Genomic DNA, 24,049 nt, shown 5'->3' with positions numbered 1-24,049 from the left:
CTCTCGCTGAGTTCTCAAGCAGGTACTCTTCTGGCTTCAGTACTCTTTGTCCATCACCTTCTAGCAATCTGCGTCCAAGATTTGAAGAAGCACCAATACTTCCCCTTCTGCCTTTGAAGAAGGCCAATTCCTTCCAATCTCTTATCACCTGAGACAAATGAAGAGCAGAGTCTCTCCACAGCATGCTATAAAGGCTCAAATGCAGAATATTAAATACATACCAGACTGTTGTACTGCCTGAATGTTCGCTCTGAAAGCAAACCCTGTACCTCAATGAGGCACCCGCCAAGATCCTGTGTAATCCTGTACTGTCCCCTTCTGAAATCCAGCATCCATCTGACCATGAGACCCCAGGGCTTTCCATGGAATCCACCCTCGTGTCAGTGTCAACAGCCACACACCTGGAAGGTACCAAGCGCTCCATGCTGTCCTTCACCTTCACAAAGGCATCTGACTCCTCGTCGACCCACATCTCTATGTCAGACATCCTTACTGTGATTTCTAGATCAACATATCTGACCTCGGTAACACTCGGTGACTTCACCAGGAACAACTCTTCGATTACCACATTTGCTTTGGTCTTTCCCTCTGAATCTGAGTCAGACTCGTGTTTGTTTTTCAGATCCGCCTTTTTCTTTCTACAGTCCTTTGCAAAATGTCCGGGCGTATCACAATAGAAACACTTCTTCTTGTGCTTTCTCTTCGAAGTCCCCTCGTCGTCAGAGTCATCTTTATTGGACTTGCCACCGTTAGGCTTGCCCTTTCCTCTGCCAGCAGATTCTTTGCCAGCATCGCCTTCTCGTCTTTGTCCTCGTTGTAGAGCTTCTCCCGAGCTTCCTCCTGTAGAAGTAATGGACACAACTCCTCAAACGTCAGAGGTTTGGTCCTCTGTCCTGCTGTCATAGCCGTAACAAAGCTCTTGAAACTCCGAGGCAATCTCCTCAGTACCATCAAGGCCAGATGGCATGAGTCTGTCTTCTGACCAATTACTGCCAGCTGATCCCTAACCACCTTGACCTTCGTCAAATGGCTATGTATCGTATCTCCTTCTTCCATATCGAGATTGTAGAGTTGATGCTGAAGAAGCACAATCCGGGAGGTATTGTCTGTCTCGTACAGATCCTTCAGGGTGGCCCACGCCTCTACTGACGTCTCGGCCAGCTGGATATGCGGAAGAACGGAGTCCGCCGTAGTCCCTATGATTATTGCCAGGGCATGGGCATCTCTTTCTTCCCAAGCTTCAAGCTCCTCTCTGTCTACTGCCATGAGTACCTCCCCTTTACTGTCCACCATGTCCTCCGGCTTCGACTCCTCTCCCGTGGTCAGCTTCCACAACTTCCGAGCCACTAAATGACTCCGGATCTTCACTTTCCAGATCGGGTAATTAGTCCCGTCTAGGTTCCCAGACTCTCCAAAGTTAGGGATAGTGAAAGAGAGAAAACTAGGGGAGGAGGAAGGGAAAGCAGGGGCTGAAGAGGCTGTAGAGGTCGACATCTCTACTGTTTATACCACACAGCAAAGTCAACCAAACTCAATTTCAGTGAACCAGAACTCTGAACGCACGTGATTGAACCTGAATCACCCTCCTTCTCGCAAGGGCACAATCCTCCAGTCGTGGAAGTCGATTCCCTAGAGCTTCTGAATCAGGGTCGTCCTTCAGCAAGGTCCCTGCCTTCAGGCTCCCACACCTGTGAGCCTCCTACTTGGGCTCTGATACCATGTTAGAAATGACCCAACAGAGGGTACACGCAGCGGAAGACTGATAGTAATGCCCAGGAGCTCACACAGTGTGCGGTGTGGGTGTGGAATCACAAACTTCTTTACTTATGTGCATACAATAGGTGTGCAGACTCATCAATAGACAATGAACCAACCAGATAGAGAAACCACCAAAATATATATTTCCGTCCACAACTATGGACACAATACAAAAGAGACAGATCCAGAGTCCCACCAACGATGTGGTCCTCTGATCTTACCACAAGGTCCTTCTCCTATCTGCTGGCTATCTCTAGACTCGAGTCCGCGTGCTCCACCTCGAGCGCAAGTAGACTTTCCGTTTAGATCCCTTCCACCTTGCTGTCTTTGCACCAGCCTAGGTGGGCAGACTTTGAGCTAGGTCTGCAGCTCTACAGCTCTCTTGTCACCTTCTGGATAGAGACCCACAAGTGGCTGATCTGCTGCTCCTTCTGCTCCCTGAACTGCTGCACCAAGTGATGATTGAGTGAGGCTAAAAGGCCTCTTTATATAGGCCCCAAGGGGGCTGGTAAAAAAAACCGACCAGCCTGCTACAGACTGGCCGACCAGTCTGTGGCTGGTCCAGCCCTAAAAGGGCACACCCCCCCAGGGCTTTTGGCCCACACTTTCAGGGTCCTTTGGCCCTCCTTTCAAGGCAGGTATCCAGCCTATAAAAGGCCTACCTCCTGCCCACTGACAGCCACAGTTCCTGCTGCAGATCTGGGCCTGCACATCCTGCCATATCTGCGCCTCTGCCAGGTCCTCTTCCCAGCCACGTGTCCTGCGCCGTACACTGCTGATGTCATCGCGCCCTGCCAGATCAGATCTAGGGCTTGCTGTCCCTGCCTTCTGCTCCTTCCACAGGTTCCGTCCTTTGCAGCTTTCTTCTCTTGTGAGGTGCTGCCCATGTGGCAGCCCCCTCTCTCTTTCTTCTCTGGGCATCTTCTGCCCTAGGTCTCCCTCCCCCATGCACTCCTCATTTGGGGGCTTACAGATGGGGAGGTGACCTTTCCAACAACTTATGCCTACAAGGCACATACCATGGCCTATAGGGCATCACTAGAACCACCATAAGATGGCCTACATGAGGGACAGCAAACAAGATCAGCCTTTTGCTGCCCGGACAAGATTAGGGAATAGACAGCATGGTCACTTTCTTGAGTTTGCCCTCCTTGCTACAGCTTGCAATGAAGAGCCTTTGTGCCATAAAGATGCTTTTGACAGCAAAGAGTGGATGGATGCAATGAAAGTTGAGTTACAATCTATTGACAAAAATGACACATGGGAATTAGTAGATCTCCCACCTGGCAAGCATGCCATTGGAACGCGGTGGGTCTACAAATTAAAAAGGAAATCTGATGGCAGCATAGATCGATACAAAGCCCGTCTTGTTGCAAAAGGGTATGCCCAACAACAAGGCATTGACTTTGAAGAGACATTTGCTCCCACATCCAGGATTACTACCATTCGATGTGTCATTGCCATTGCAGCCCATCATCATTGGCAAGTGCACCAACTTGACATCAAGACCGCTTTTCTTCATGGGGATCTGCAGGAAGAAGTCTATGTCACACAACCTCCTGGCTTTGAGGTTGTTAATTCTGAAATTAAGGTATGCCGGCTTAGAAAAGCCCTTTATGGTTTGAAGCAGGCACCCAGGGCATGGCATGCCAAAATTCATGCACACTTACTATCCCTTGGTTTTCAGAATAGTCCCACAGAACCCACTCTTTATGTCCGTGGGAGTGGATCTGATTTTTTAGTGCTGATTTTATATGTGGATGATATGCTCATCACGGGCCCAGATACTCAGCAAATTGTAGCTTTCAAGGCTGATTTGCAGCAGATTTTTGACATGTCAGACATGTGACGGCTCCATTATTATTTGGGCATTCAGTTTGCTCATGTTGAGGGGGGTATCATGATGTCTCAGTCCAAGTATATTGGACAGCTCCTTGATCGTTTTCAGTTTGAGGATTGCAAGCCAATCTCTACTCCAGTGGACCCTGGCTTCAAATTCTCAGCTCATGATGGGAGCCCACCATGTGATATTACTCTTTATCAGCAGGCTGTTGGATGCCTTATTTATTTATGTCACACCAGACCTGACTTGCAGTATGGAGTATCTCAGCTCATCAGATTCATGCACATGCCCAGTTCACAGCATTGGCAGGCAGTGAAGAGAGTCTTCAGATATCTCAGAGGCACTCAGGATTTAGCCCTCTTCTATGGTGATCAGGGTTCACTTACCATGCATGCTTACACGGACAGTGACTGGGCAGGATGTTCCGACACTAGAGTGTCACATACTGGCAATTGTTTTTTGCTTGGCAGTTCATGTATTTCTTGGCTCAGCAAGAAGCAACCGACAGTTGCCACGTCTAGCTGTGAGGCTGAGTACAGGGCAGCTTTCACCGCTACAGTAGAGTGTGTTTGGCTTCGACAGTTACTTACAGATCTTGGTATTTGCCAGACATCCTCCACTATTGTCTACACTGACAGCCAGAGTGCTTTGGCCATTGCTCGTAACCCTGTGTTTCATGCGCGTACCAAGCATATTGAAGTTCACTATCATTATGTTCGGGAGCGGTTGTCAGCAGGAGACAGAGTTGTCCTATCTTCCCACAGAGGACAACATCGTAGATATGTTTACAAAGGCACTTCCTCGTCCCAAGTTCGAAGTCTTCCGACAGGCTTTACACTTGGTTCCCTTTGTTACATGATCTGACATTCCTTGTACATTCATAGGTGGCTATATCCTTTTGGATGAACATGTGCCACCATGACCAGAAACTACCAGGTATTCTGAGACGTTTCCAAAGTACTTCAGCCCATCCCATGGAGGGGGTTTTGTAGGCCATCTTCAGGTGGTTCTAGTGATGCCCTATAGGCCATGGTATGTGCCTTGTAGGCATAAGTGTAGGCACTTATAGTGTTAGTGACTTTTAGGCCACATAGGACACTTAGTTCTATGTGACACCTAGGACACTTAGTCCTAGGTCTAGGTACAAGTACTTTGTACTTGTGTGTTATCATCTATCTAAGACTTTGACGTGACGGCTATTCTACTTCGTCTCCTTCGTACCTGCACTCTCTCTCTCTCTTCTCAACGCACCTTCAGTGCCGAACTCCATTGAATCTGCATACTGTGTTTTCATAGAATCAAGGTCTTTCCCTTGAGTCTCGAGCACAGTGGCCCCTTGTACTGACTGATTGAATGCTTTCTTACTTCTTAGAGTGTTGGTGATGAGATTATTCTTTCCATGGACACTTTTGATCATGCCCCCGAATTGTTGAAATATTTGACTCCATCGGGGTTGCCGATCACTCCACTAGGAGCTAGGCATTGTTTGAAGACATTTTAAGGCTTGATGGTTTGTTTTGATTGTGAAAGTCTGTCCATAAAGGGACGGCTTCAAGTGCTTCAATGCTTGGATCACACTGAAATAATTCTCTGTCAAAGACCAAGTAATTCTTTTTGGCTTCATTGAGCTTTCTGTTGTAGCACGCCATGGGTCTTTCTTCTTGCTATAAAACTGCCCCGATGGCCACATTGCTTGCATCCATGATGACCATGAATGGATCATCCCCAGATGCTATTTTCATAATAGAAGTTGTAGTGGCCAACCATTGTAGATCGTAGAAGTTCTGCAAAGTTGTGTCGATAACGGAAATCTTTTGTTGGCGTGTCTTAACCCCTTTTAATAGATTTGTTAAGGGTGTTGAAGTGGTAGAGAATTCGGGCATGTGAGAACTGTAGGCTTCGCAAAGCCCTACAAAAGATTGGATCTCCTTTGCTATCGTGGGGACTGCCTAGCTTGTGATTGCCTAAACCTTTTTTTGATCCAAACGAATGCCATCTGCGCTGATGATATAACTGAGATACTAGATTTCCATCAGACCGATCTCACTCTTTTTGGCATTTAGATACAATTGATTGTCACGCAGAAGATGGAGGGCTTTCTGCACTTCCGTTAAGTGCTGCTCCGTTGTGGTTGAGAAGATCAAGATATCATCTAAAAAGATGAACATGCACACTCCTATACGCTCAACAAACACCTGCGACATCATTTTATTGAATGTTGGTGGCACATTTTTGAGATCGAATGGCATGAGTACGAATTCATAATGAGCTCGCTTTGTCCTGAACGCTGTCTTTGGGATGTCAGCGCCGAATATTCGGACCTAATGATAACCACCCCTAAGGTCTATATTCGGACCTGATGATAACCACCCTTAAGGTCTATCTTCGAAAAATATTTTGCACTGTTTAAGCGCTTTAAGATTTATCCTATGTGGGGCATTGGAAATTTATTGCTGATCATAGTCTTATTGAGCGCCTTGTAGTCGACGCATAATCATGTCGACTTATCCTTTTTCTGGACAAATCGTATTAAAGGCGATGAGGATGGCCGAATAAATCCAGCACGCAATAACTTAATGGGAGGGGTAGATTCTAGGGCTAATTCAACTCGATGATCCTTGGGTCCGTGAGGCAAAAGCTGTGGTGGTAGAACGTCCCGGAGCATAATATCTTGAAACTCCTCCATGAGATCTTCCATGGCTTGTCCCAAAGGAGAAGCTGGTTGCACTGAATTCTGTTGGCTAGCGGACATACACCAGTGCGCACACCGTGCCTTTGTGAACTGCTCGGACTGCTTGGATGTGGGAAATCAAAAGGAATACCAGGAATACTTCTGTCCTTGTGGAAAATGGCCGTCTCAAGAAGTCCTTCGACAATCGTGAAGCAATCCTGCCACCAATCAGGCACAGGTGAGTACTCTCGGAACCACTGGATCCCCAGTATCATTTCGCATCCTAATAATGGTGTGAGGATGATTTCCCGCTGAAAAGATTCCTTTTGAACTATGAAATAAAAATATTTGGCCTTGTGTGTGATCTGAGTGCGTAGCCCGGGTGTAAACCCGTCCACCGCAAGCTCATGAGGCACTAAGGTGCACCCCATCTTCTTGGCGAGTTGAGGGGATACAGCATCTTCTGGACTCCCCATGTCAAATAAGACAAGAAACCGTTGCCCTTTAGCTGTGCCATATGCTCTGATAAGGGCCTTCTTTTGCTCGTCGAGCATGCCCTCCTTCTTACCTTAAATGACCACCGATGGGACGATGTTCAAAGCAGGTAGGACTGCATTTGTAGCTGAGGTAGGCGGGGCTGGGAGAGCCAAAGCAGTGGTGATGGTAGAATCTGGTGCTCTTGCGGCCTTTTCAGCACACACATCAGCATTGCCACATCACCCCGCCAACCACTTTGGGAAGTTTTTCTTAGGATGCCCTGCAATATGGTGGCAATGGAAATAACGATGCTCCGCGTGGTTGATTTCTGCTTTGAAGAGCACTCTTTTTCCGTAATATTTGTCCCATAGGTAGCGTAATCTATTATCTCGTTATAAAATGGCGAGACTGCAGATAATTTATCTTGTATGTATTGTAGTGGTTTGACTTGCCTCTAGTGTGAAAGTGGCTGCCTTCCTCCCCTTTAGAACCTAATATTAATTCCTTGCATTACACGGATAACCTTGTGACTGGCATGTTACGATTGGTACTTTACTCCTTGGATCAATTATAGATACTTGTTTCCAGTAGACGGATAATCTTAAACCTATAGAGCTTCCTTTTCACATGAGCTGGCTATTGAAATTCAGTTTGATAGATGTCATAACAGTTTTTCTACTCTTGGCAACTCTCTTATATTGTATAGGATCAGCTCCACTGGATTATGAAACACTGTAATCTATTTGGTTAGATGTTAGAAGACCTTCATGGAGATAGTTATCAGCTCAGGAAGCTGCTGTTCAAAGCAACCTTTTCATTTGTTTTGTGAAACAAACAAGTTACTTAGTGCTCTTTCTTTGATATGTTAACTATCTAGAGGGTGCATAAAAGGGGGTAGTTATAGGTTGTTTTCCTGATGATATCTGGAGGCATGAAGACATAACTTTCTTTCAGAGATCCCTGTGGTTAAATAATTATTACTGTTATTTTGAAAGACATGTCATGGTCCAGATCAGTGATTAGTTGATCCAAAGTTCCCCCACACGGCAGGCAGTGGAGGAAGGGTCCATTCCAGGACCCCGCATATTGTTCAGTGGGTCTTCCCTCTCGCAGACAGGTGGTCATGGTGATTTTCGTTTGCCAGGTGAAGATCAAATGTGTGGCTGCGCCTGCTCAAGAAGCTCAGTCAACCTTGGGCGTGTCTGCGATGGAGTTTCTGAAGTACGAAGAGCTGCCCGAGATGAACTGCGGAAAGGTGCTTTCCAGCTGAAAATTATGGCATCAGGAGGAGTGTCCTCTCCTACTGATCGTGTGAGCAATTTACAGGTGAAATAGACTTTATGTTGAAGTTCTACTTCTTTTTACTCATGCATTTACATTATACATATTTTGATTGTGTTGTATTTTGATGGTGGCAGTTTTCGGCAGAGGAAATTGCTGCAGTAGTAGAAGAGGCCAGAAATGTTGGAACATATGTCTGTGCCCATGCCTACACTGCATCTGCTGTTAAACGGGCCTTGGAGTTAGGTGTTCGAAGCATTGAACACGGCAATGTAAGCTGCACCCGTCTTTGTTTGTGTTTGTATCGATGGCAATTCTAAAATATTGAAGATGATATTCATTGATGTTTGATCTTAAAAAACACTTTCTCAAGCTTAGAAATTGCCTTTGGACCACTGAGTAAATTTTGTTATGCAGTTCCTGGACAGCGAATGCTTAGATTTGATCAAGCTTAAGGATGCATTTCTTGTCCCTACCCTGGTGACATATGATCACATTCGTCGCAACGGAGAAGCCGCTGGCATGTCGAGAACTGTAGTGGAAAAGGTTAGATTCTAAATCTGGCTTCTCTATCCTTAACTTTCGCATTTTAGCCTTGCTTTTCCCTCTTTACTATCCCCATTTTCATATCATTATCTATTCAGGTACAGTCTTTGGAATGTGCATGTCTCTGATTCCTAATGGTATTGAGATCTATGTTAGGTTGGGGATCTTCTTGATCGTGGCATTGAAGCCCTAGCCTTAGCTGAGGAGAAAGGCATAAAGATTTGCTTTGGAAGTGATCTCCTTGGAGCCATGCATGACCACCAACTTGAAGAGTTCGCGTTGAGATCAAAAGTTCAAGCAGCTGCTTCTATTTTGAGATCAGCTACCTCAACATGTGCTAAGCTTTTTGGCATGGAAGGTAAAGTAGGAGTAGTTGCAGAGGGTGCTTATGGTGACTTGCTAATCTTGGAAAAAAACCCAGTTAACAATATCCTTTCTCTGCTAGATCCTAGTAACATGACCATGATTTTGAAAGAGGGTGAAGTCGTGAGTTCCAAGAGACTTACTCCAAGACTTTTAGATACTGGCTGTGTTATTAAACAATTTGAAGATGACAGGCATGCTTCCAAGTAGGTGGCCTCCTTTTGTCAAGCAGGTGGCCTTGTATTGCTTTTGAATAGGTATCATCAGACATCTTGAACTTTCAGGAGAGTCTAGGTTCAGATATTAAGAAATTACTGACAACTGAGAGAATAGAATGAAATTCCTATGGCAGGCTTTATCATCAAATTTTATCTGTTAATTCTTTCTTAGATGTGTTAATTACTGTACATTTTTTTTGTATCTGTGCTTAGTACATATAAGCTGATATGCGGAAATAATGTTGCTTAATGTCTATACTTACTGCAATGCTTTATCCTCACAACTTTCTCGTCGATAAACAAGGAAGAGTGTGCAGCCCTGTATCATGACAGTAATAACTTGACTCTATGAGGTGAAAGGGAGGAATATGTGAAGGGCGTAGTGAATTATTTTTAATATAATAGGAGCAAGATTCGCTACTTAAAAAGGCTAGCTGTTAGGAAACCCGATTGTGGTACATAGGGAGTTTGGAAGCCTAGTTTCTTGCATCTTGCAACACTAGCAAGGTCCTCTTCTAACATCAAGTACAAAAGCCAGTTTCTCGAAACCGCAAGTGTTAAGCTTGTCCCTAACTGTTATAACCTTCCTTTTTAATTACTTTGCTCTCTACAGTTTCCCAGCCCCCTCAAGCAATCCTTTCTCATGCCAGGCAAACTCTTCTTACCCTCTCACAACCCTTGCACTACACTCAAACTCTTGCAGCCCGATTGTGAATCCCCTTGTACACCCTATATTCCCATGTGCATTCAAGAGCCTCTAAAAGCTTTTCTTTACTCCTCTTAAACTCCTAACCCTTACATATTCTTACTGTACACTTCATCCAACCCTCATGCCTTGGCGATGGGAGTAGTGCACCAACTCAGAGCCTCAACCCCCCCGCCCCCCCTAGCCCCTCCTGCTCCCCTGCAGCACCACCCTGCCTCTATCGCAATCTCCAACACCCCAATTGGGGGCTGCTCCTGCTTTGCGACTGTGCACCAGGTCCTACCGAGGACTGTGCTTGCATTGTGCTATGTGCCAGGTCTCCATAGGGGCTGCTGTGTGTCACGGTTTGTGCGTCAGGCCCCCCTTTTGGCTATAGCTGTCGCCACTTTCCTAGGTCCCTAGAGGGGGCTGCTACAGACATCAAGCCCCACTCTGGGCTGTAGCAGCAGCTACAAGCAATGCCTAGGCTGCACCGCAGACATTCAGCGCTATAGGAGATACTGTAGCAGCGGTAACTGCAAATCGTGTTCCCCATGGGGTTCTGGAAGGGGTTATCGGACCACCTTGTACACCTCTACCGCTCCAACGCGCTTCGGGGACCTGCAAAAAAGAAGGTGCAGCAAAAATCGGCTCAGCAGAGTTGCACTCTAGATTGGACTGCAAGAATCCACACACGTTAAGTGCTATGTACTAGATTCAGCAGAGATTTTTCACACACAAAAGCAATCGAAAGTGCTGGACTTGAAGCCTGAAAATGGACAGTTCACCAGATCAGAAAACAAGAGGAGAGAAGTATAGTGTCGTTGGGGCAAACACATAGGAAGTATAGTGTTGTTTGGGGCTAACACATAGAAGGTTGATGATGCTAATGTCAAAACATGCATATCTGCAATTAAGGATATTTTCAAGATGTAGGATGCGGACATTGGTCACTACAAAAGAGAATTGGAGAAAAAAAAGGAGATGAAATCATGCATAAGCTGAGGAATTATATGCAGATGGACCTGAATAAATAGAAAGAGGAGATGTAAACACAATGGGAAAAGTAGTTAAGCCAAATTTAAGAGGACATGGCTTGAATAATAGAGGAAAAAACCAACCATCATGCTTCACTCATCAAGGAGCTAGAGGCCCAAATTGGCATCCTCCAAACAGAAAATGAGCCATCGAGAGCATGCACGTAGCAAGAAGAGGGAATTTCAATCCCTTCAAACACGAGGAAAAATAAGACAAACAAGGCACCATAAGAACTCAAATCAGTAAATGAGACATCTAGGAAGGAGATGGTTGTCATTCAAGCCAATATGCAAGGCAAACATACATAGCTTACTCAACAAATAATTGAAGGAAAGGAGAAGATTCTAGAATGGAAAGAAGTGGTAAAGAAGGGTACATCAGCCCCGAAGAAAACAATCATCTTTGACATCCTAGAGGAGGAGAAGAGACGGAGCAATAAGGCCCTAAATGTCCCAGTAAAATCAATGACGGATGCAAAAGAATTCATTACCAAGGTGGGTGTTAACCTCACCTTTGAGGTTGTATGGAGAGTGGGGAAGGATGACACACCCACGAGGTCCATGGTAATAAAATTCAAGATAGATCCACCTTTATGAGTTTGAGTGCCACGCTGAAGGAAACCAAGACATATTTGGATGGTGACCTCATGCTCTTGCATTAGCAACACCACAATGAGGGAATGGTATGTGTAATGGCAGTCAGAGAAGAAGGGAAATGGGTTGTCTACAGAAATCGGAAAGTCATTATTTGAGAGAGGGCACAGAGAGAAGGAGACGAAGATGTTGATAGCACATGATGGTGTCGAGGCCAGGGGGTGGGGGCGCATAGATGATCTTGTACACTGAGACATATGAGAGTTTAGAGAGAAGAGTACCCACAATCACAGGAGTCAGCCTACAGTCAAGAGACAAGGAGGGATAGTGGGATACGAGGTTCTGAAGGGGTAGCAATTCTTTTCAGATCACACCTGAGATCGCTTTTCTCTATGATGCGGAATGAGGAGCACATGGCACATATGGGTGCGGTTTCAACCACCCGCATGAGGTCACAACATGCCTGCTCCCTGTGCATGCATTGAAGTCACTTAGAAGGAGTACCTCTCCTTAAAATTGCTTGACTTTTGAGTGAGACCGACCTAATAGAGCTCTGATTCAGAGGACTTACCACGTGATAGGATATGGGAGATTCCTACTAGAGATGGGAGGAGTACATGACCGGATCATATACAATGGCCTTCAGAGATGGTCACTATATGGAGGACTTATCTGCTTTCCACGCGGAGGATGCACTAGCATTGTGGACTACTTATTGGGTTCCCTACCTTTTGTGACACGGGTCCCCCCCCTTGGTGTGCAGATCACTCATTAGCATGTTGATTGCACTACTAGACACATTGCGTGAACCCCCTACTTTCCGAAGGCCTTTGACGTGAGGTAGTTAAAAATATACCTTGGTTTTGCCAAAGTTTATTGACACGTCCCAGCACTCCTGAAACCTCTGATCTGCAAACAAACACACACAACGTCAGAAACTGAGCAGGCTGCTCACCACCCAACCATGACATCTACGGGATGTGATCCCGAATCAGGAGATGTCCCCTCCAAGCCACGAGCTGAGCTACTGGCACGAACTCCCAATCAGATCCAAACCAGCCTGGTGTCCCATACCACCAGGTGGCGCTGTGAAGCCTGGGATCTGCCACTGGGCCTTGGGCTACGCTAAGATGCAGGCGCGCGTCCGCGACTCAATCCAGGATCAGACCTAGCACCTGGGAACGAAACTTGCTCCCATCGGCTCTTTGAGAACTGAACCCCTGGGCCCCTTTTATAGACTCGGGCCCCAAGCGCCAAAAATAGCGAAGACCTCAAACTGGTTCGTACCCTTGCCACTCAACCCGAGAATCAAGCCTGCCTAGCTCTAAGCCTCCCCAGGCTACCTGAGCTAGTCTTGTGTACCCAGTACACGTTAGATACCAATCCGTGCACATGACATTTACTATCAGGTCTCTCTCTCTAAAAACACCTCTAGGGCTAGGTGCCTCTGTAGCCCTATTGCTGAAGATAATAGGACTACGTCATCTACATACAACAATATCTGTATCATAAAATCAGCCCACAACGATTCCTCACCTCCTAGGCAGTCTCATGATCACATCAATATAGAGCCCAAATAGTGTCGGTGAGAGGAGGCTTCCTTGCTTCACTCCTATGGTGCTCTCGACCAAGTCTGACAAGCCTCTAGAGGCGCGTCCTCTCCCTCTAATTGACTCATACATGCTCCTCACCCACCAAATCATGACTCCTAGGATCTGCATCTCATGAAGTCGCCTAATCATGTGAGACTGTGGGACGGCAGTATTTCACTGACACAGCTTCACTTATAGAGGAGAGCCATTGGAGATTGTAAAGTCATACACTTAGTAGTCTTCGCAGGGCCAGTCTTCATGATGATCCACGTAGCCAGGGCACGACTTCACAAGGCTAGGGAGCTCTAGCTCTTCCAAGACCCCCCACAAAGGGTTGGCTATTTGACACACTGGAGAGACCTACAGCCACGTATGCAACACCCTTCTATGGGAGTGACCTATAGCGAGCGATTGAGTGGCAGCGCTTTGAGAGGCTGTAGGTGATTATGGATCTGGGATGACTCAGAGTAATCCCTCAGTCCCCTATCAAATTGTGCAGGTAAAGTTCCCCATGACACCACTACGGATTGATGCCTTCCTCCAAATAGTCACTTACCTTCATAGGGTTTGGGCCTTATCTAGAGAGAGACTACTGAGGTTGGCACTGGAGTCATTTATATGACTAGCCGAGAGTGGGGTCCGTGCGGCCTAGTGCGCATGCATATCCAGATGGTTTGACGGCCAAGGTAGTCAAATGGACCATCTCCCCTCCTTTCAGTATAGCTTGGATGCTCATGATCCCTTGGTCCCACAAGATGAATCAACCGTATTATACAGTTAAACCTACTCCATGTCACGGAGTTGGGGAGGGGACCAGGAGTTTCCTACAGAGATCCACTTCTACCACGATCACTTCTTGAGAGTATCGAAGGATGGAGTGATTATCAGACCCTAGTATCTTGAGGACAGCTGAGTCTCACAGTCTGTGAGGATTACCATCGGATAGATATAGATCTTGTCCCATTAGTTGAGGATTGAGGCAAGCAGAGCCACATGTACGTCTAGAGAGCATCAGATTTCCAGATTATGCACGTTGGGTGAGGTGGAGACAAAGGAGCATTTCTTGTGTGCCTACCCAGTTTATTATGAGATCTGAGGACGGTATCACTGTCTCTTTCAAGAAGGACACATTTTTTTGGTTGCTCTCTCGGCACTATTTTTGCTTGCAGTCATTCACTGGTGATGCTCTTCCACCGGTAGCTCTAGAGCAAGGAGGTCCCTTAGCAAAATAATCAGCACAGTCGGAAAAAGTGCAAGGTTACCAAAACTGTTGGATCTGGGACGAATGCGAATGTCATGTTGAAGTCCTCCATCTGGGCAACTAGAGCTAGGGAGAAGCCAACCTCCCGAAAATTGAAGCGAGGAAAGTTGTATGCAATATTGGGATCCGCCTCTCGTATCTTCTCAAAATCTGTCCAACTCCAGCGTCAGCACAGTGGCATGAAGGTGGGGTCGATCCTCCGTTCGAGCTCCATGCAGCAGTAAGTCCGCCAAAATGTTGTGTGTTTCAAAAATGGGATCCTCCATTGAGGTTGGAGACCAGCATCCTTATCGGCTCGGGGTGCTATGTTGTAGTTAGGTCGACTATATCCTCCCCGTGAACATCATATTAGGAAATTTGGGAAAATCTCAAGTCCCATTTTGCATAGATCTTAAAATGGGGCCACGATGAACCCTTTCATGCTTTTGTCAAAACCCCCTCCTTGACATATCATTGGAAAGCTCTTGAAGTTTGGAATGCATTAAGTCTGGAGCCTCTGATTTACCGGAGCTGGGTCGTTCCTCTTCTTCCACCCTTTCTGGCACCTTAAGTGCCTTTGTTCCTCAGTGAGTGGTCAGGTGGTCTAGGTGGATGCTATCCAACCCTCTGCTAGCCTTCAACCTATGCTTGAACTTCTCCTGCATTCCTGTACCAAGTTCTAAGCATCTATAACGTGTTGTTTTTCCATGACCAAGTCCGGATAGATTCTCTTATACTGAGGCGGAGGTGTGAGGCCTTGGCCCACACTGGCTTGTTTACATCCGAGTATGGAGGCATACTCGGATCACCTTGGGAGGAGGTTTGTTTGGAGGCAGAGGAGGTGGCAAGGGTGGCTATCTCCTCATTGGAGCCATCTTGGATAAGCACCTGGTCTGCTACTTCACCTACCCGGATGGCCTTCTTGGACCTAGTCTGTGGGGGTCGGGACACCTTGGGGTTTTGCGACAGGGGTGCGTTATCCTTCCTTGCTTGCTTCTTCATTTCCCTACCTATGGCTTTGTCCTGCATCCTTGTAATGACCTTCAAGGGGGTACTGCTCCTACTTGACCCTGTTCAATACTGAACAAATTAATGCTAGTGCTCTTATGTGGGATGGCCGGAGTCGCTGGTCTTCTCAAGGGGCAATCCTTGAATAAATGCTCTACTCCACAACCAACACACAAGGGCATAGGGCCTGTCGTGGGTGGAACTGCCAGGGTAAGATCTTTATAGGGGCAATCCTTTAAAAAATGTGGCCCCTAGCACTTAAAGCATGACACCGGAGGGTTTGCTAAGCCTTTGTACGGGCACTCACTTGCCCTATGTGGACCTTGGCAAGTATAACATTGGATCAGGGCCTTCACATCACGGAGTTCATGTCTCTTACCCTCATGGCCACGAGAGATGTCTGGAACACTGGGACCTGTTGATCATCCTGTAGGAGGTAGGGACTTAGGGTGCCAATTTCTTCCTCGTAAGGGTAATAGTCAAGACGACTGTGGCCTTGTTCCAGCTCCTCCCAATCAAGTCCCAATCATTGGGCAGTTCCTCCACCAACACTTGATTGATGGGGGGGTTATACGAGGTGGGGGAGGATGTGGGCCCAATATGGGTGGCGGTGAGGGAGCTTGGTGTGCCCTATACTACCATGGATTGGCTAAAGGGGCACCTTGTGCATTCATAGGGTTGGGTGGGGCCATCAAGGCTAGAGGGGGTCTCGCTTGATACATCAATTGGGGAAGGGCCCTTGGGAATCTGCATTGGGAGGTGTCGTGGTTTCCCCATCTATAGCAGTGTGCACAATAGAGGGCTTGCCTTGCCCTAAGGCAGGGGCACTCATTGGAGGGATGGTTGCCATTGCATACCGCGCACCACACGTTGTCTCTCCTTGGAAACAAATGGGGGTTACTTGGCACCCCCTTGGATTTCCTTGACTTCCACTACTGGCCCAGCTATTCAACAGATTTGAGGCCAACTCGCTCATACCCAAGCCCTTGGGCTCATAATTCTCCTTCTTGGTAGGCTCCACACTAGAAGACCTTACCGATTGTAATACCTCTGATGGAGTCGTGTTTTTATCTTGAACAACCTTTTCCATCATAGTATCACTTATATGGATAGCCACCTTGCTGCAAAGTTTGAAGGAAGTAGGATTCATAACCATTAAGTGGTCATGCAGCTTTGGGTCTGCTAATCTGGTGGGGCAACAATCGTTCGTTGCTCATCCTCTCACATGGTTCGCAATGGGAATTGAGGTGTTTGATCCTGGCTGTCTCGATGTAATCCCGAAGGGATTCCTTGTTATTCTGCTTCACCTCACATAACTGGTTAATTGGGATCCACTTATGTCCACTAGGGGTGAACCCTACAATGAATGCTTTTCGCAGTGCCTCTTGACTTTCTCTTTCGGGTTGAGGGCCCTATACCATTGGCATGCCTTGTCATCCATACTAATGCCAAATGCATTAACCATTTCTAGATCTCCAGGAGCACCACAGGCTTCGCATATTTGCTCGAATCGTTCCATGTGGGAGACTTGATCTCCTTCCCCAAGGAATTTAGTCATCAGCTTTGAGATGGCTATGGGTGCACTCCTAGAGGGATTGGCGATACTTGCTGGAAATATGGGTGCAACCAGGGGTGGTGCAGCCCCCTTCCTAGTACATTCACTAGGATGTGCATCGCCTCATCAAATAGCATCGTTTGGGAAGCTGGTGGAGGCTGCGCCATTGTGGTCCTAATGGGTTGTAGAGGTGGCCTCAAGCGTGGCCCTGGTTGCGAGATCCACTGAGTTGCCAGTGCTGGCGTTGGGGCTAAAAAACCTGCCTCCCCATACATTAAAGTAGCAGCTGTGAGAGTGAACTGTCGGGCTCTAGGAGGGAGCGGGTCACTGGGAATCTGCATGGAAATTCCTTGTATTGGACGGTAAGGTGGAACTTGTGGAGCTACATAGCCGGCGAATGTCTTGGGCACCTGGAAAGTTGGGAGTTCATAAGAATTCCCCCTTGAGATTCTTGTGCGTTTCCTCGGCTAGGGTCTTGCCTTGCGAAGTCCCCCATCCATGGGTCTTCGTCCTCCATGAGCTCCAAGTCAAGATGCCTCACGAAGGCTATGCGCCTTGAGTCCACAAATGCGGTCTCAGTCCCTCTCTGTGGCTCAGGAGCCGTGATTGTTGCTAGCCTCCCCTTTCCACGGACATACTGGCGAAGGGGTTCTCCATGTGTACAGAATTCGTTTGGCCCAACCATCCAAACATGTTGGATATCGTACCTCTTAGCCTGGAGGCTATGAAAGGAGCAGGAGAGTTGTGTGGAGCCAAGCTAGTGTAGGGGGTTTTGGAGGCCCTTGGACCTGTGGGGTCATGCATCTCCTCGTTCAAACTCTCGGTCTTATCGAAACTAGAGGGGTCCTCCCGATGAGGCCCTAACACTGGAGTGAGAGCAAGGAATGGATATTTTGTCTTGGACCGATCCCAAACTGGGGCAAAAGGCGGGCTAACTATAGCTTGAAACACCATCCTTGGGCTCAGGTTCCTTGGACAAAGTTCTTCCAAATCTCAAGTGCATCTATAAGATCTCCGAGGTGGTACACTCTAGCTCAAATTTAATTATGTATTTTTTGACTGTCCCAGAGATATCCCAATGGTCATGGGGATAGGGCTAAGGTGATGGGCGTGGGGTTGACAATAAGGCAACAGGTGTAGGGTTAGACCCTAGATGCCGGTCGGTGGGTTATTTGTCTCGACGAGATGTAAGTATAGTGAGATGGGCGTGGGGTTGACAGTAAGGCAACGGGTATAGGGTTAGACCTTGGGCATCCGTCAACAGGTTATCTACCTCGATGGGATGCAAGTATAGCAACAGGCGGGGTTGATAGTATGGCAACGAGTCATGGGCATAGGCTCAAGACTGAGGTTCAATGCGTGTCAGACTAGCGGGATATCTGATTCTAACACGTATTAATTAGGCCAGCGGGTTAGATGACGGTCAAAAGTTAGGTCGTGGGGATAGGGCTAAGCTGATGGGTCAATGAAGGTTTGATCGTGGGGATAACACTATGACAACAGGTCGGTGGGTTAATGCTATGGCGACGACCCGTGGGGATAGGAAATGTCTAGGAACATGAAATTTGCCGACTTCTATTTGGTGAATTTTGGTGATGTCTGAGTTTTTGTTCTAGCTCCGAGTGTTTATGGGAGCTATACACTACCTAAACTACCTATATGAAACAAAAAATATCAAAATACATCAACTTTTGGTGCATGAATGAGAAATTTCTACAAGTTGGACTGTCCACCCTCAAGAACCATTTCGAAATTGAGCTTGCTTCTCCTTTTTTAAGTGTTTTTGTTAGAATTTGCTATCACACACACCTTAGCAATCTTCTAAACTACCTTCCTATCACTTCAAAACACTAACAAACATAAAAAACAAGTTTCCCATGCCAAAAATTGCTTCCAACAAAAAATGATAGTTTTTCACCTTTTTTCTGTCCAAATACACACTTCTTCACTCTTTTCTCCTACAACTCCACTAGTAAGGCTCCAAGTTAAGCTTGAAACAATGTGTAATGGGGGTAAATAATGAGAGAAGGCAAGTGGAATGCAAAAGCATACCTTGAATTCCCCGATAATGGTGCCATAGATGTGTAGTCTCAACGGTGACTCACGTGTTGTGGGGATGTTGAAGGAATGTCGATGGAGCCTCCACTCCAAGCTACTCCTTGTGAGACCAATTCAAAGTATGATCCATCCACATGTGCCACTCAAGCGGCTCCCAGATTGTTGCAATGTGTTTCCACGCGAGAGAAAGAGTTAAGGGGGAGAAGGGAGAGGAGAGGGAGAAGGGGAGAAGAGAGGGGAGAAGTAGGAGGGCAGGACAGAGTAAAGGGGGATGGAGTAGCAAACACAAAGGCATTACAAGGGAAACAAGAGAACACCCAAATACACTCTTGGAAGAGAAGAGGGAGCTTATATTTCAAACTTGTGCATACAACAATGAAGACCAAAGTCAACCATTTGACCTTTTATACAAGTCATCTTTTGAAGTGAGGGCCAACCCTTTTCCTTTCACACTCCCTCTCGTTACATCTACAAGGCTCTTGGGCCCATAGGGTGCCAAGGCATCTTCTCTATCCTTTCCTTCCCTCTTTTCATTGTAGCTCCTATTGTTACGCTTCTCTGTGTGTTGAAAATAGCACTTGTGTTAACCATATAAGAGCACTTGGGAGAATCTTAGCATTTGGAGGTGCTCCTACCCGGGTCCCAAATAGCACTTGTGTTAACCTTGCCCATTTGTCCTAAGACATTTGAGGCTCAAAGGGATGTGAGGCTCAAAATCTGGATTGGTGAGGTCGATCTTGATCCATTTGCGGCTCAAAACCCATAAGACCTATAATTGTGCTCCATCCATGGTGGCTACATCCATTGAAGTAAATCATGAAGCCTAATCACCTCTAATCACTCATTACCATGCATTTTGTGACTGGACCATGCATTCTGGGGTTGTGGCTGTTAACAAGGTTCTTGTGTGTCTACTGTGGTCCATGACGAAGATGATTTAGGAAGTTGAGTGGTAGACCTGTGAGCCTTGAGCACCCATATGAAGTTGTTGCCCTGATAGAATCCTTGAGCTTCACATACCTGTTTTGGTATCCACCTATAATGGTGCTTTTTCAGACCCTTTGTTGGTTGGTGTCTTCTCAAACTTTTACTCTTCCGGCGTGCGGTTTTAACTTTTGTGGAACAACAGAAGAGTGGGTAGACTGTACTTTGACTCTTTCTTGAGACGGAACCTAGGAATTGGAACCGGTGTTTGAGTTCTTCAGAAGCCAGTATGAGCACTTGACTTTATGTGCCCTTGTCGTAGCTGGGGTAGGACCATCATCCCTCGTTAGTGTAGCTATAATGGAAATTGTGGTAGGGATTGCAGTTGATGAGGAAGCCATTTTTGGAATTGTGGGGTTCATAGGCTGCTTGCTAGACTTCCTCAATATAGGAGATGCAGGGAATGGGAGCGACATCACCCTCTTTCAAATCGTTATTGTGCAAGTTGCAGTCATACCATTTTTTGTGGCATAGTTTCTCCACTTTTATGCCATAAGCGGCCCTTAACCCATCTCATCAAGCTTTTCCAGCTCGATTAATCCCTCAGGAATTGCCTCATGGGATTTCGATCCCTAACTGCGACTCTGAGGCTTGGCACAATAAATTCCATGGGCATGACTACCTTTACCCCAAACACAAGGGTGTGTAGTTTGTTGCCATTTTATAGGCCGTTTGGTAGGCTCATAGTACTACGGTGAGTTTGAGCTCCCAATTGTTGTGGTTGGCCTCAAATGTGCACGTGATTATTTGGCACAAATTTTTTTTGAACTCTTAGCCTAGCCATTTGTTCGAGGGTAATATGAGGTGGACTTTCGATACACAATAAGGAACAAACTCATTAATGTTCTAATTGTATCATTCACGAAGTGCATCGCTCAGTCGCTTACAATCTCATGTGGAAGGCTGAAGTGAGATATTATGTTTTCGTATAGGAACTTCATGGTGGCCCTCGCATCTCTTGCCTTGTGGCTCTGGCTTCTACCCGCTTCTACCCATTTGGTAAAATAGTTCATGGCCACTATAATATAATGAGCCTGAGTTCCGTTAGCGGTGAGATTGATTGGACCAATGAAATCCATATCCACTTTTCAAAGGGCTGGTCCATGGTGGTGAGAAATCCTGTCAAAGGCATGTAGTCCTGGCTATGTGGTATGGAGATGCGTTGGCAAGGATCACATCATTTGACAAACTTTGCGGCATCCACAAAGAGCGTTGGCCACCATAATCTAGCTTGGAGTACTTTACAGGCTATAAGCTCTCCTATGAAGTGGCCACCAGCAATGCCAGAATGAGCTTCCTCCAAAAACTCAACAAACTCATCTTTTCAGACACATTGACACATAATGCCATCTTTACCCATCCAATAGAGTTCTCCGGCTATCAACTAATATGGGGTTGCATCCTTGATTAGTTTTCTAGCCTTATCTTATTGAGTGTTTTGTCTTGGATAAACCATTTGCTAAGAAGTGTTCGATCTCTTGTGCCCATTTAGGAACTAAGTCCACTAAGAATAATGGGACATTTGGAAGATTGTCTTCCACTCCTATCATGAGTTTTCCATTAGGGATTCGAGACATATGATCAACCATGAAGTGTGTGTGTCCCTTCCTGACCGCCGCTATGAAGTCACAATCTAGGAGGATAAGCATCCATCAAGTGATGCGACCAGTCATGCATGGCTTATTGACTAAGTATAGGTAGAGCTTGGTGATCTACGAAGAAGACAAAATCTTTTGCTAACACGTAATGCCTAAATTTTTTAACTGCATACACCATGGCTAGTCCCTCTCGTTCAGTTGTGGTATAGTTCATCTCAACATCGTTAGCTCGCGACTAGCAAAGTATATGGGATAATCCAAGTTAAACTCACCCGGCTGTGCCAGTATGCACCCTATCGCAAATTTCAAGGCATCGATGTGAACATGAAATACTAAGTCTCGATTGGGTGCTTGCAAAATAGGGGCGGATGCCAAGACCAACTTAAGGGTCTCATAGGATAGTTGACACTCTTGTGTTCAATGGAATACACCCGGGGGGGCCACTGTGTAAAAAACCCATATAGATCAAGGGGTAATAAGGCAAACCCCTCCTTATAGATTTTGACAACCTATATACACCCCTTTGGTAAATTTTGAGATGATTAAAGTATCCTTTATGTATGAAAATGTTTGATTTTTTAATTAAAAATCCCCTTATGTATGTATATTTTTTGTAACTCCATAAAAATATAAAACCCCTTCCGTTGAGTGCACGTGCTATCTAACATATTTCTTAGTGCCCCTCCCAGGGGAATACAATCAGCAATTCGTACAGGGGGCAAGCAATCTCAGCATAGTTCTAAATAAAGTTGCGGTAGTAGCTCGTATGCTTGGTGAATTACTGTACACCCTTTGCATTCATGGGTGGGGGTAATTCCAAAATGAGATTGATCTTATTATAATCATTGGAAATACCATTCTTAGACACTACGTGCCCGAGTATCACCCCATGTTTCAACTAAAATTGGCACTTCAAGGGATCGAGGGAAATTCTATAGAGACGACATCTCTCGAATACAAGTCTCAGATATTTGAGATGATCATCCCATTTAGAGTGAACACACAGATCATCTAGGAAAACCTCTAGAAAATTCCTTAGGTATTCCTTGAAGGCGGTGATCATCAGCCATGCTGGAATGTTGTGGCAGTGTTAAGGAGTCCAATGATCATCACATTCAAAGAATAAACTCACTGAATGAAGGTGGCAACGTTTTGACTTACGTGATGCCTAACAGAGTAGCCTCCTTCAAGTCAACATGACGTAGAACCTGAGCTGTGGATTTGTCTTCACAGCTTTACCATCCGTCTTCTATGTAGAGTATCTCTTAAACATCGCCTCGTTCCCTATCTAAGGCTACGACAAATGCATTCATACCAAATTTAAACGTATGCTGCACACACACACGCACACGCACACGCACACACACACACACAAAGTAAAAAAGATCTCCTCTCTCTCTCTCTCTCTCTCTCTCTCTCTCTCTCTCTCTCTCTCTCTCCTCCATCAACTATCTATCTACTCCATAAAAGTTAAAAAGGTAGCATTGTCGAGCTCATCATGTGCTCCCTTGTTTTTTGAGGTTCTTTTGTTGTGTTCACTGCCATTTGTCTATTGTCTTTGTTATTTGTTGTGTAGAAGTTGCGTCAGCTTTTGCTTGTAGTTTGAGCTTTGTGCTTAATTGCTTTTGTGTCACCTCTAATTTTTTGGTTTGTTTCTTGTTAGTTATGCTATGTCTTAAATGTGCTATCGCATGTTGTTTTGCATCTGTTTGGTCTAGCATCCATTGCATTGTTGTCAATGCATTGTTCATGCCTTGCTGTTGTCGAGGTTGTCCCTAAAGCATCGCTACGTGAGTCCATGCAGTCATCTATTGGTGCAAACTTTGGGTCTTACGATGGTGCCTTGCGCTTTGTTTTGGTGTGTTGCTAATGGATGTAGCTCATGCTTTGCCATAGAGTTTGTTGGCTGGTTGCATCTTCTACTCTTTAGGCTCGAGTCACCTTCGAGTAGGCTTGTTGAGGCTTGTTATTGTTGCAACTCCCCTAGATAGGACTCTCTCTACCTTTGCCTTTGGAGCTTAGGACAGCCTTGAACTCTCTCAAACCCGAATGAGTACCTCTCTTTCTCTCTCTCTCTCTCTCTCTCTCTCTCTCTTCTCACAACTCTTATCGAATTGGAGAGATAGGATACTCAAAATCTTTATTTACAAAAACTCTATCACTCACACAACAAGAAATAAAAACCTCACAAAGATCACTTAAACATTTTCTCACATTCTCAATATGGCGCAGTACACACAATTATGTTATGACACAATGTCAAAACATGAGTACCTAAAGATCTATAAAGTTCCTACACTAATCTAAGGTTGATGAATCCTAAATGCACACATGATAAAGATATAAACTAAATAAGCATTGATTTAACCTCAATTAGGTCACAAGATTGAGACATGTACTCATAGAAAGAAACAAAGAAAGAAAGAAAGCTTATTAAAGTCTGCGGAAGACCGATGGGTCTATTGGACTGTGAAAAATCGTGATACAACGAGCTGTGGTAGTGGAGCTACTAAACAAGCGTCCATACCAATGCAAAATGCA

General features: G+C 45.8%; 1 protein-coding gene across 1 annotated transcript in view; it reads left to right on the top strand.

The window, feature by feature from the left end:
- The window catches only part of LOC147897883 (uncharacterized protein YJL213W-like), a 58,332-nt gene extending 49,045 nt beyond the window's left edge, over positions 1–9,287 (top strand). The window contains exons 3-6 of the mRNA XM_087380529.1: positions 7,800–8,075; positions 8,168–8,302; positions 8,448–8,576; positions 8,733–9,287. Coding sequence (XP_087236655.1) covers positions 7,800–8,075; positions 8,168–8,302; positions 8,448–8,576; positions 8,733–9,149 — 957 coding nt within the window. The 3' untranslated portion in view covers positions 9,150–9,287. The remainder of the gene's footprint in view (positions 1–7,799; positions 8,076–8,167; positions 8,303–8,447; positions 8,577–8,732) is intronic.
- Positions 9,288–24,049: the final 14,762 nt, after the last annotated feature.

The sequence above is a fragment of the Dipteris shenzhenensis genome, chromosome 10 (genome assembly GCF_047967505.1).
Source record: "Dipteris shenzhenensis isolate YYH24624 ecotype China chromosome 10, Dip_SZ_1.0, whole genome shotgun sequence".
Taxonomy (NCBI): domain Eukaryota; kingdom Viridiplantae; phylum Streptophyta; class Polypodiopsida; order Gleicheniales; family Dipteridaceae; genus Dipteris; species Dipteris shenzhenensis.
This window is presented reverse-complemented; position numbering and strand designations above follow the sequence as displayed.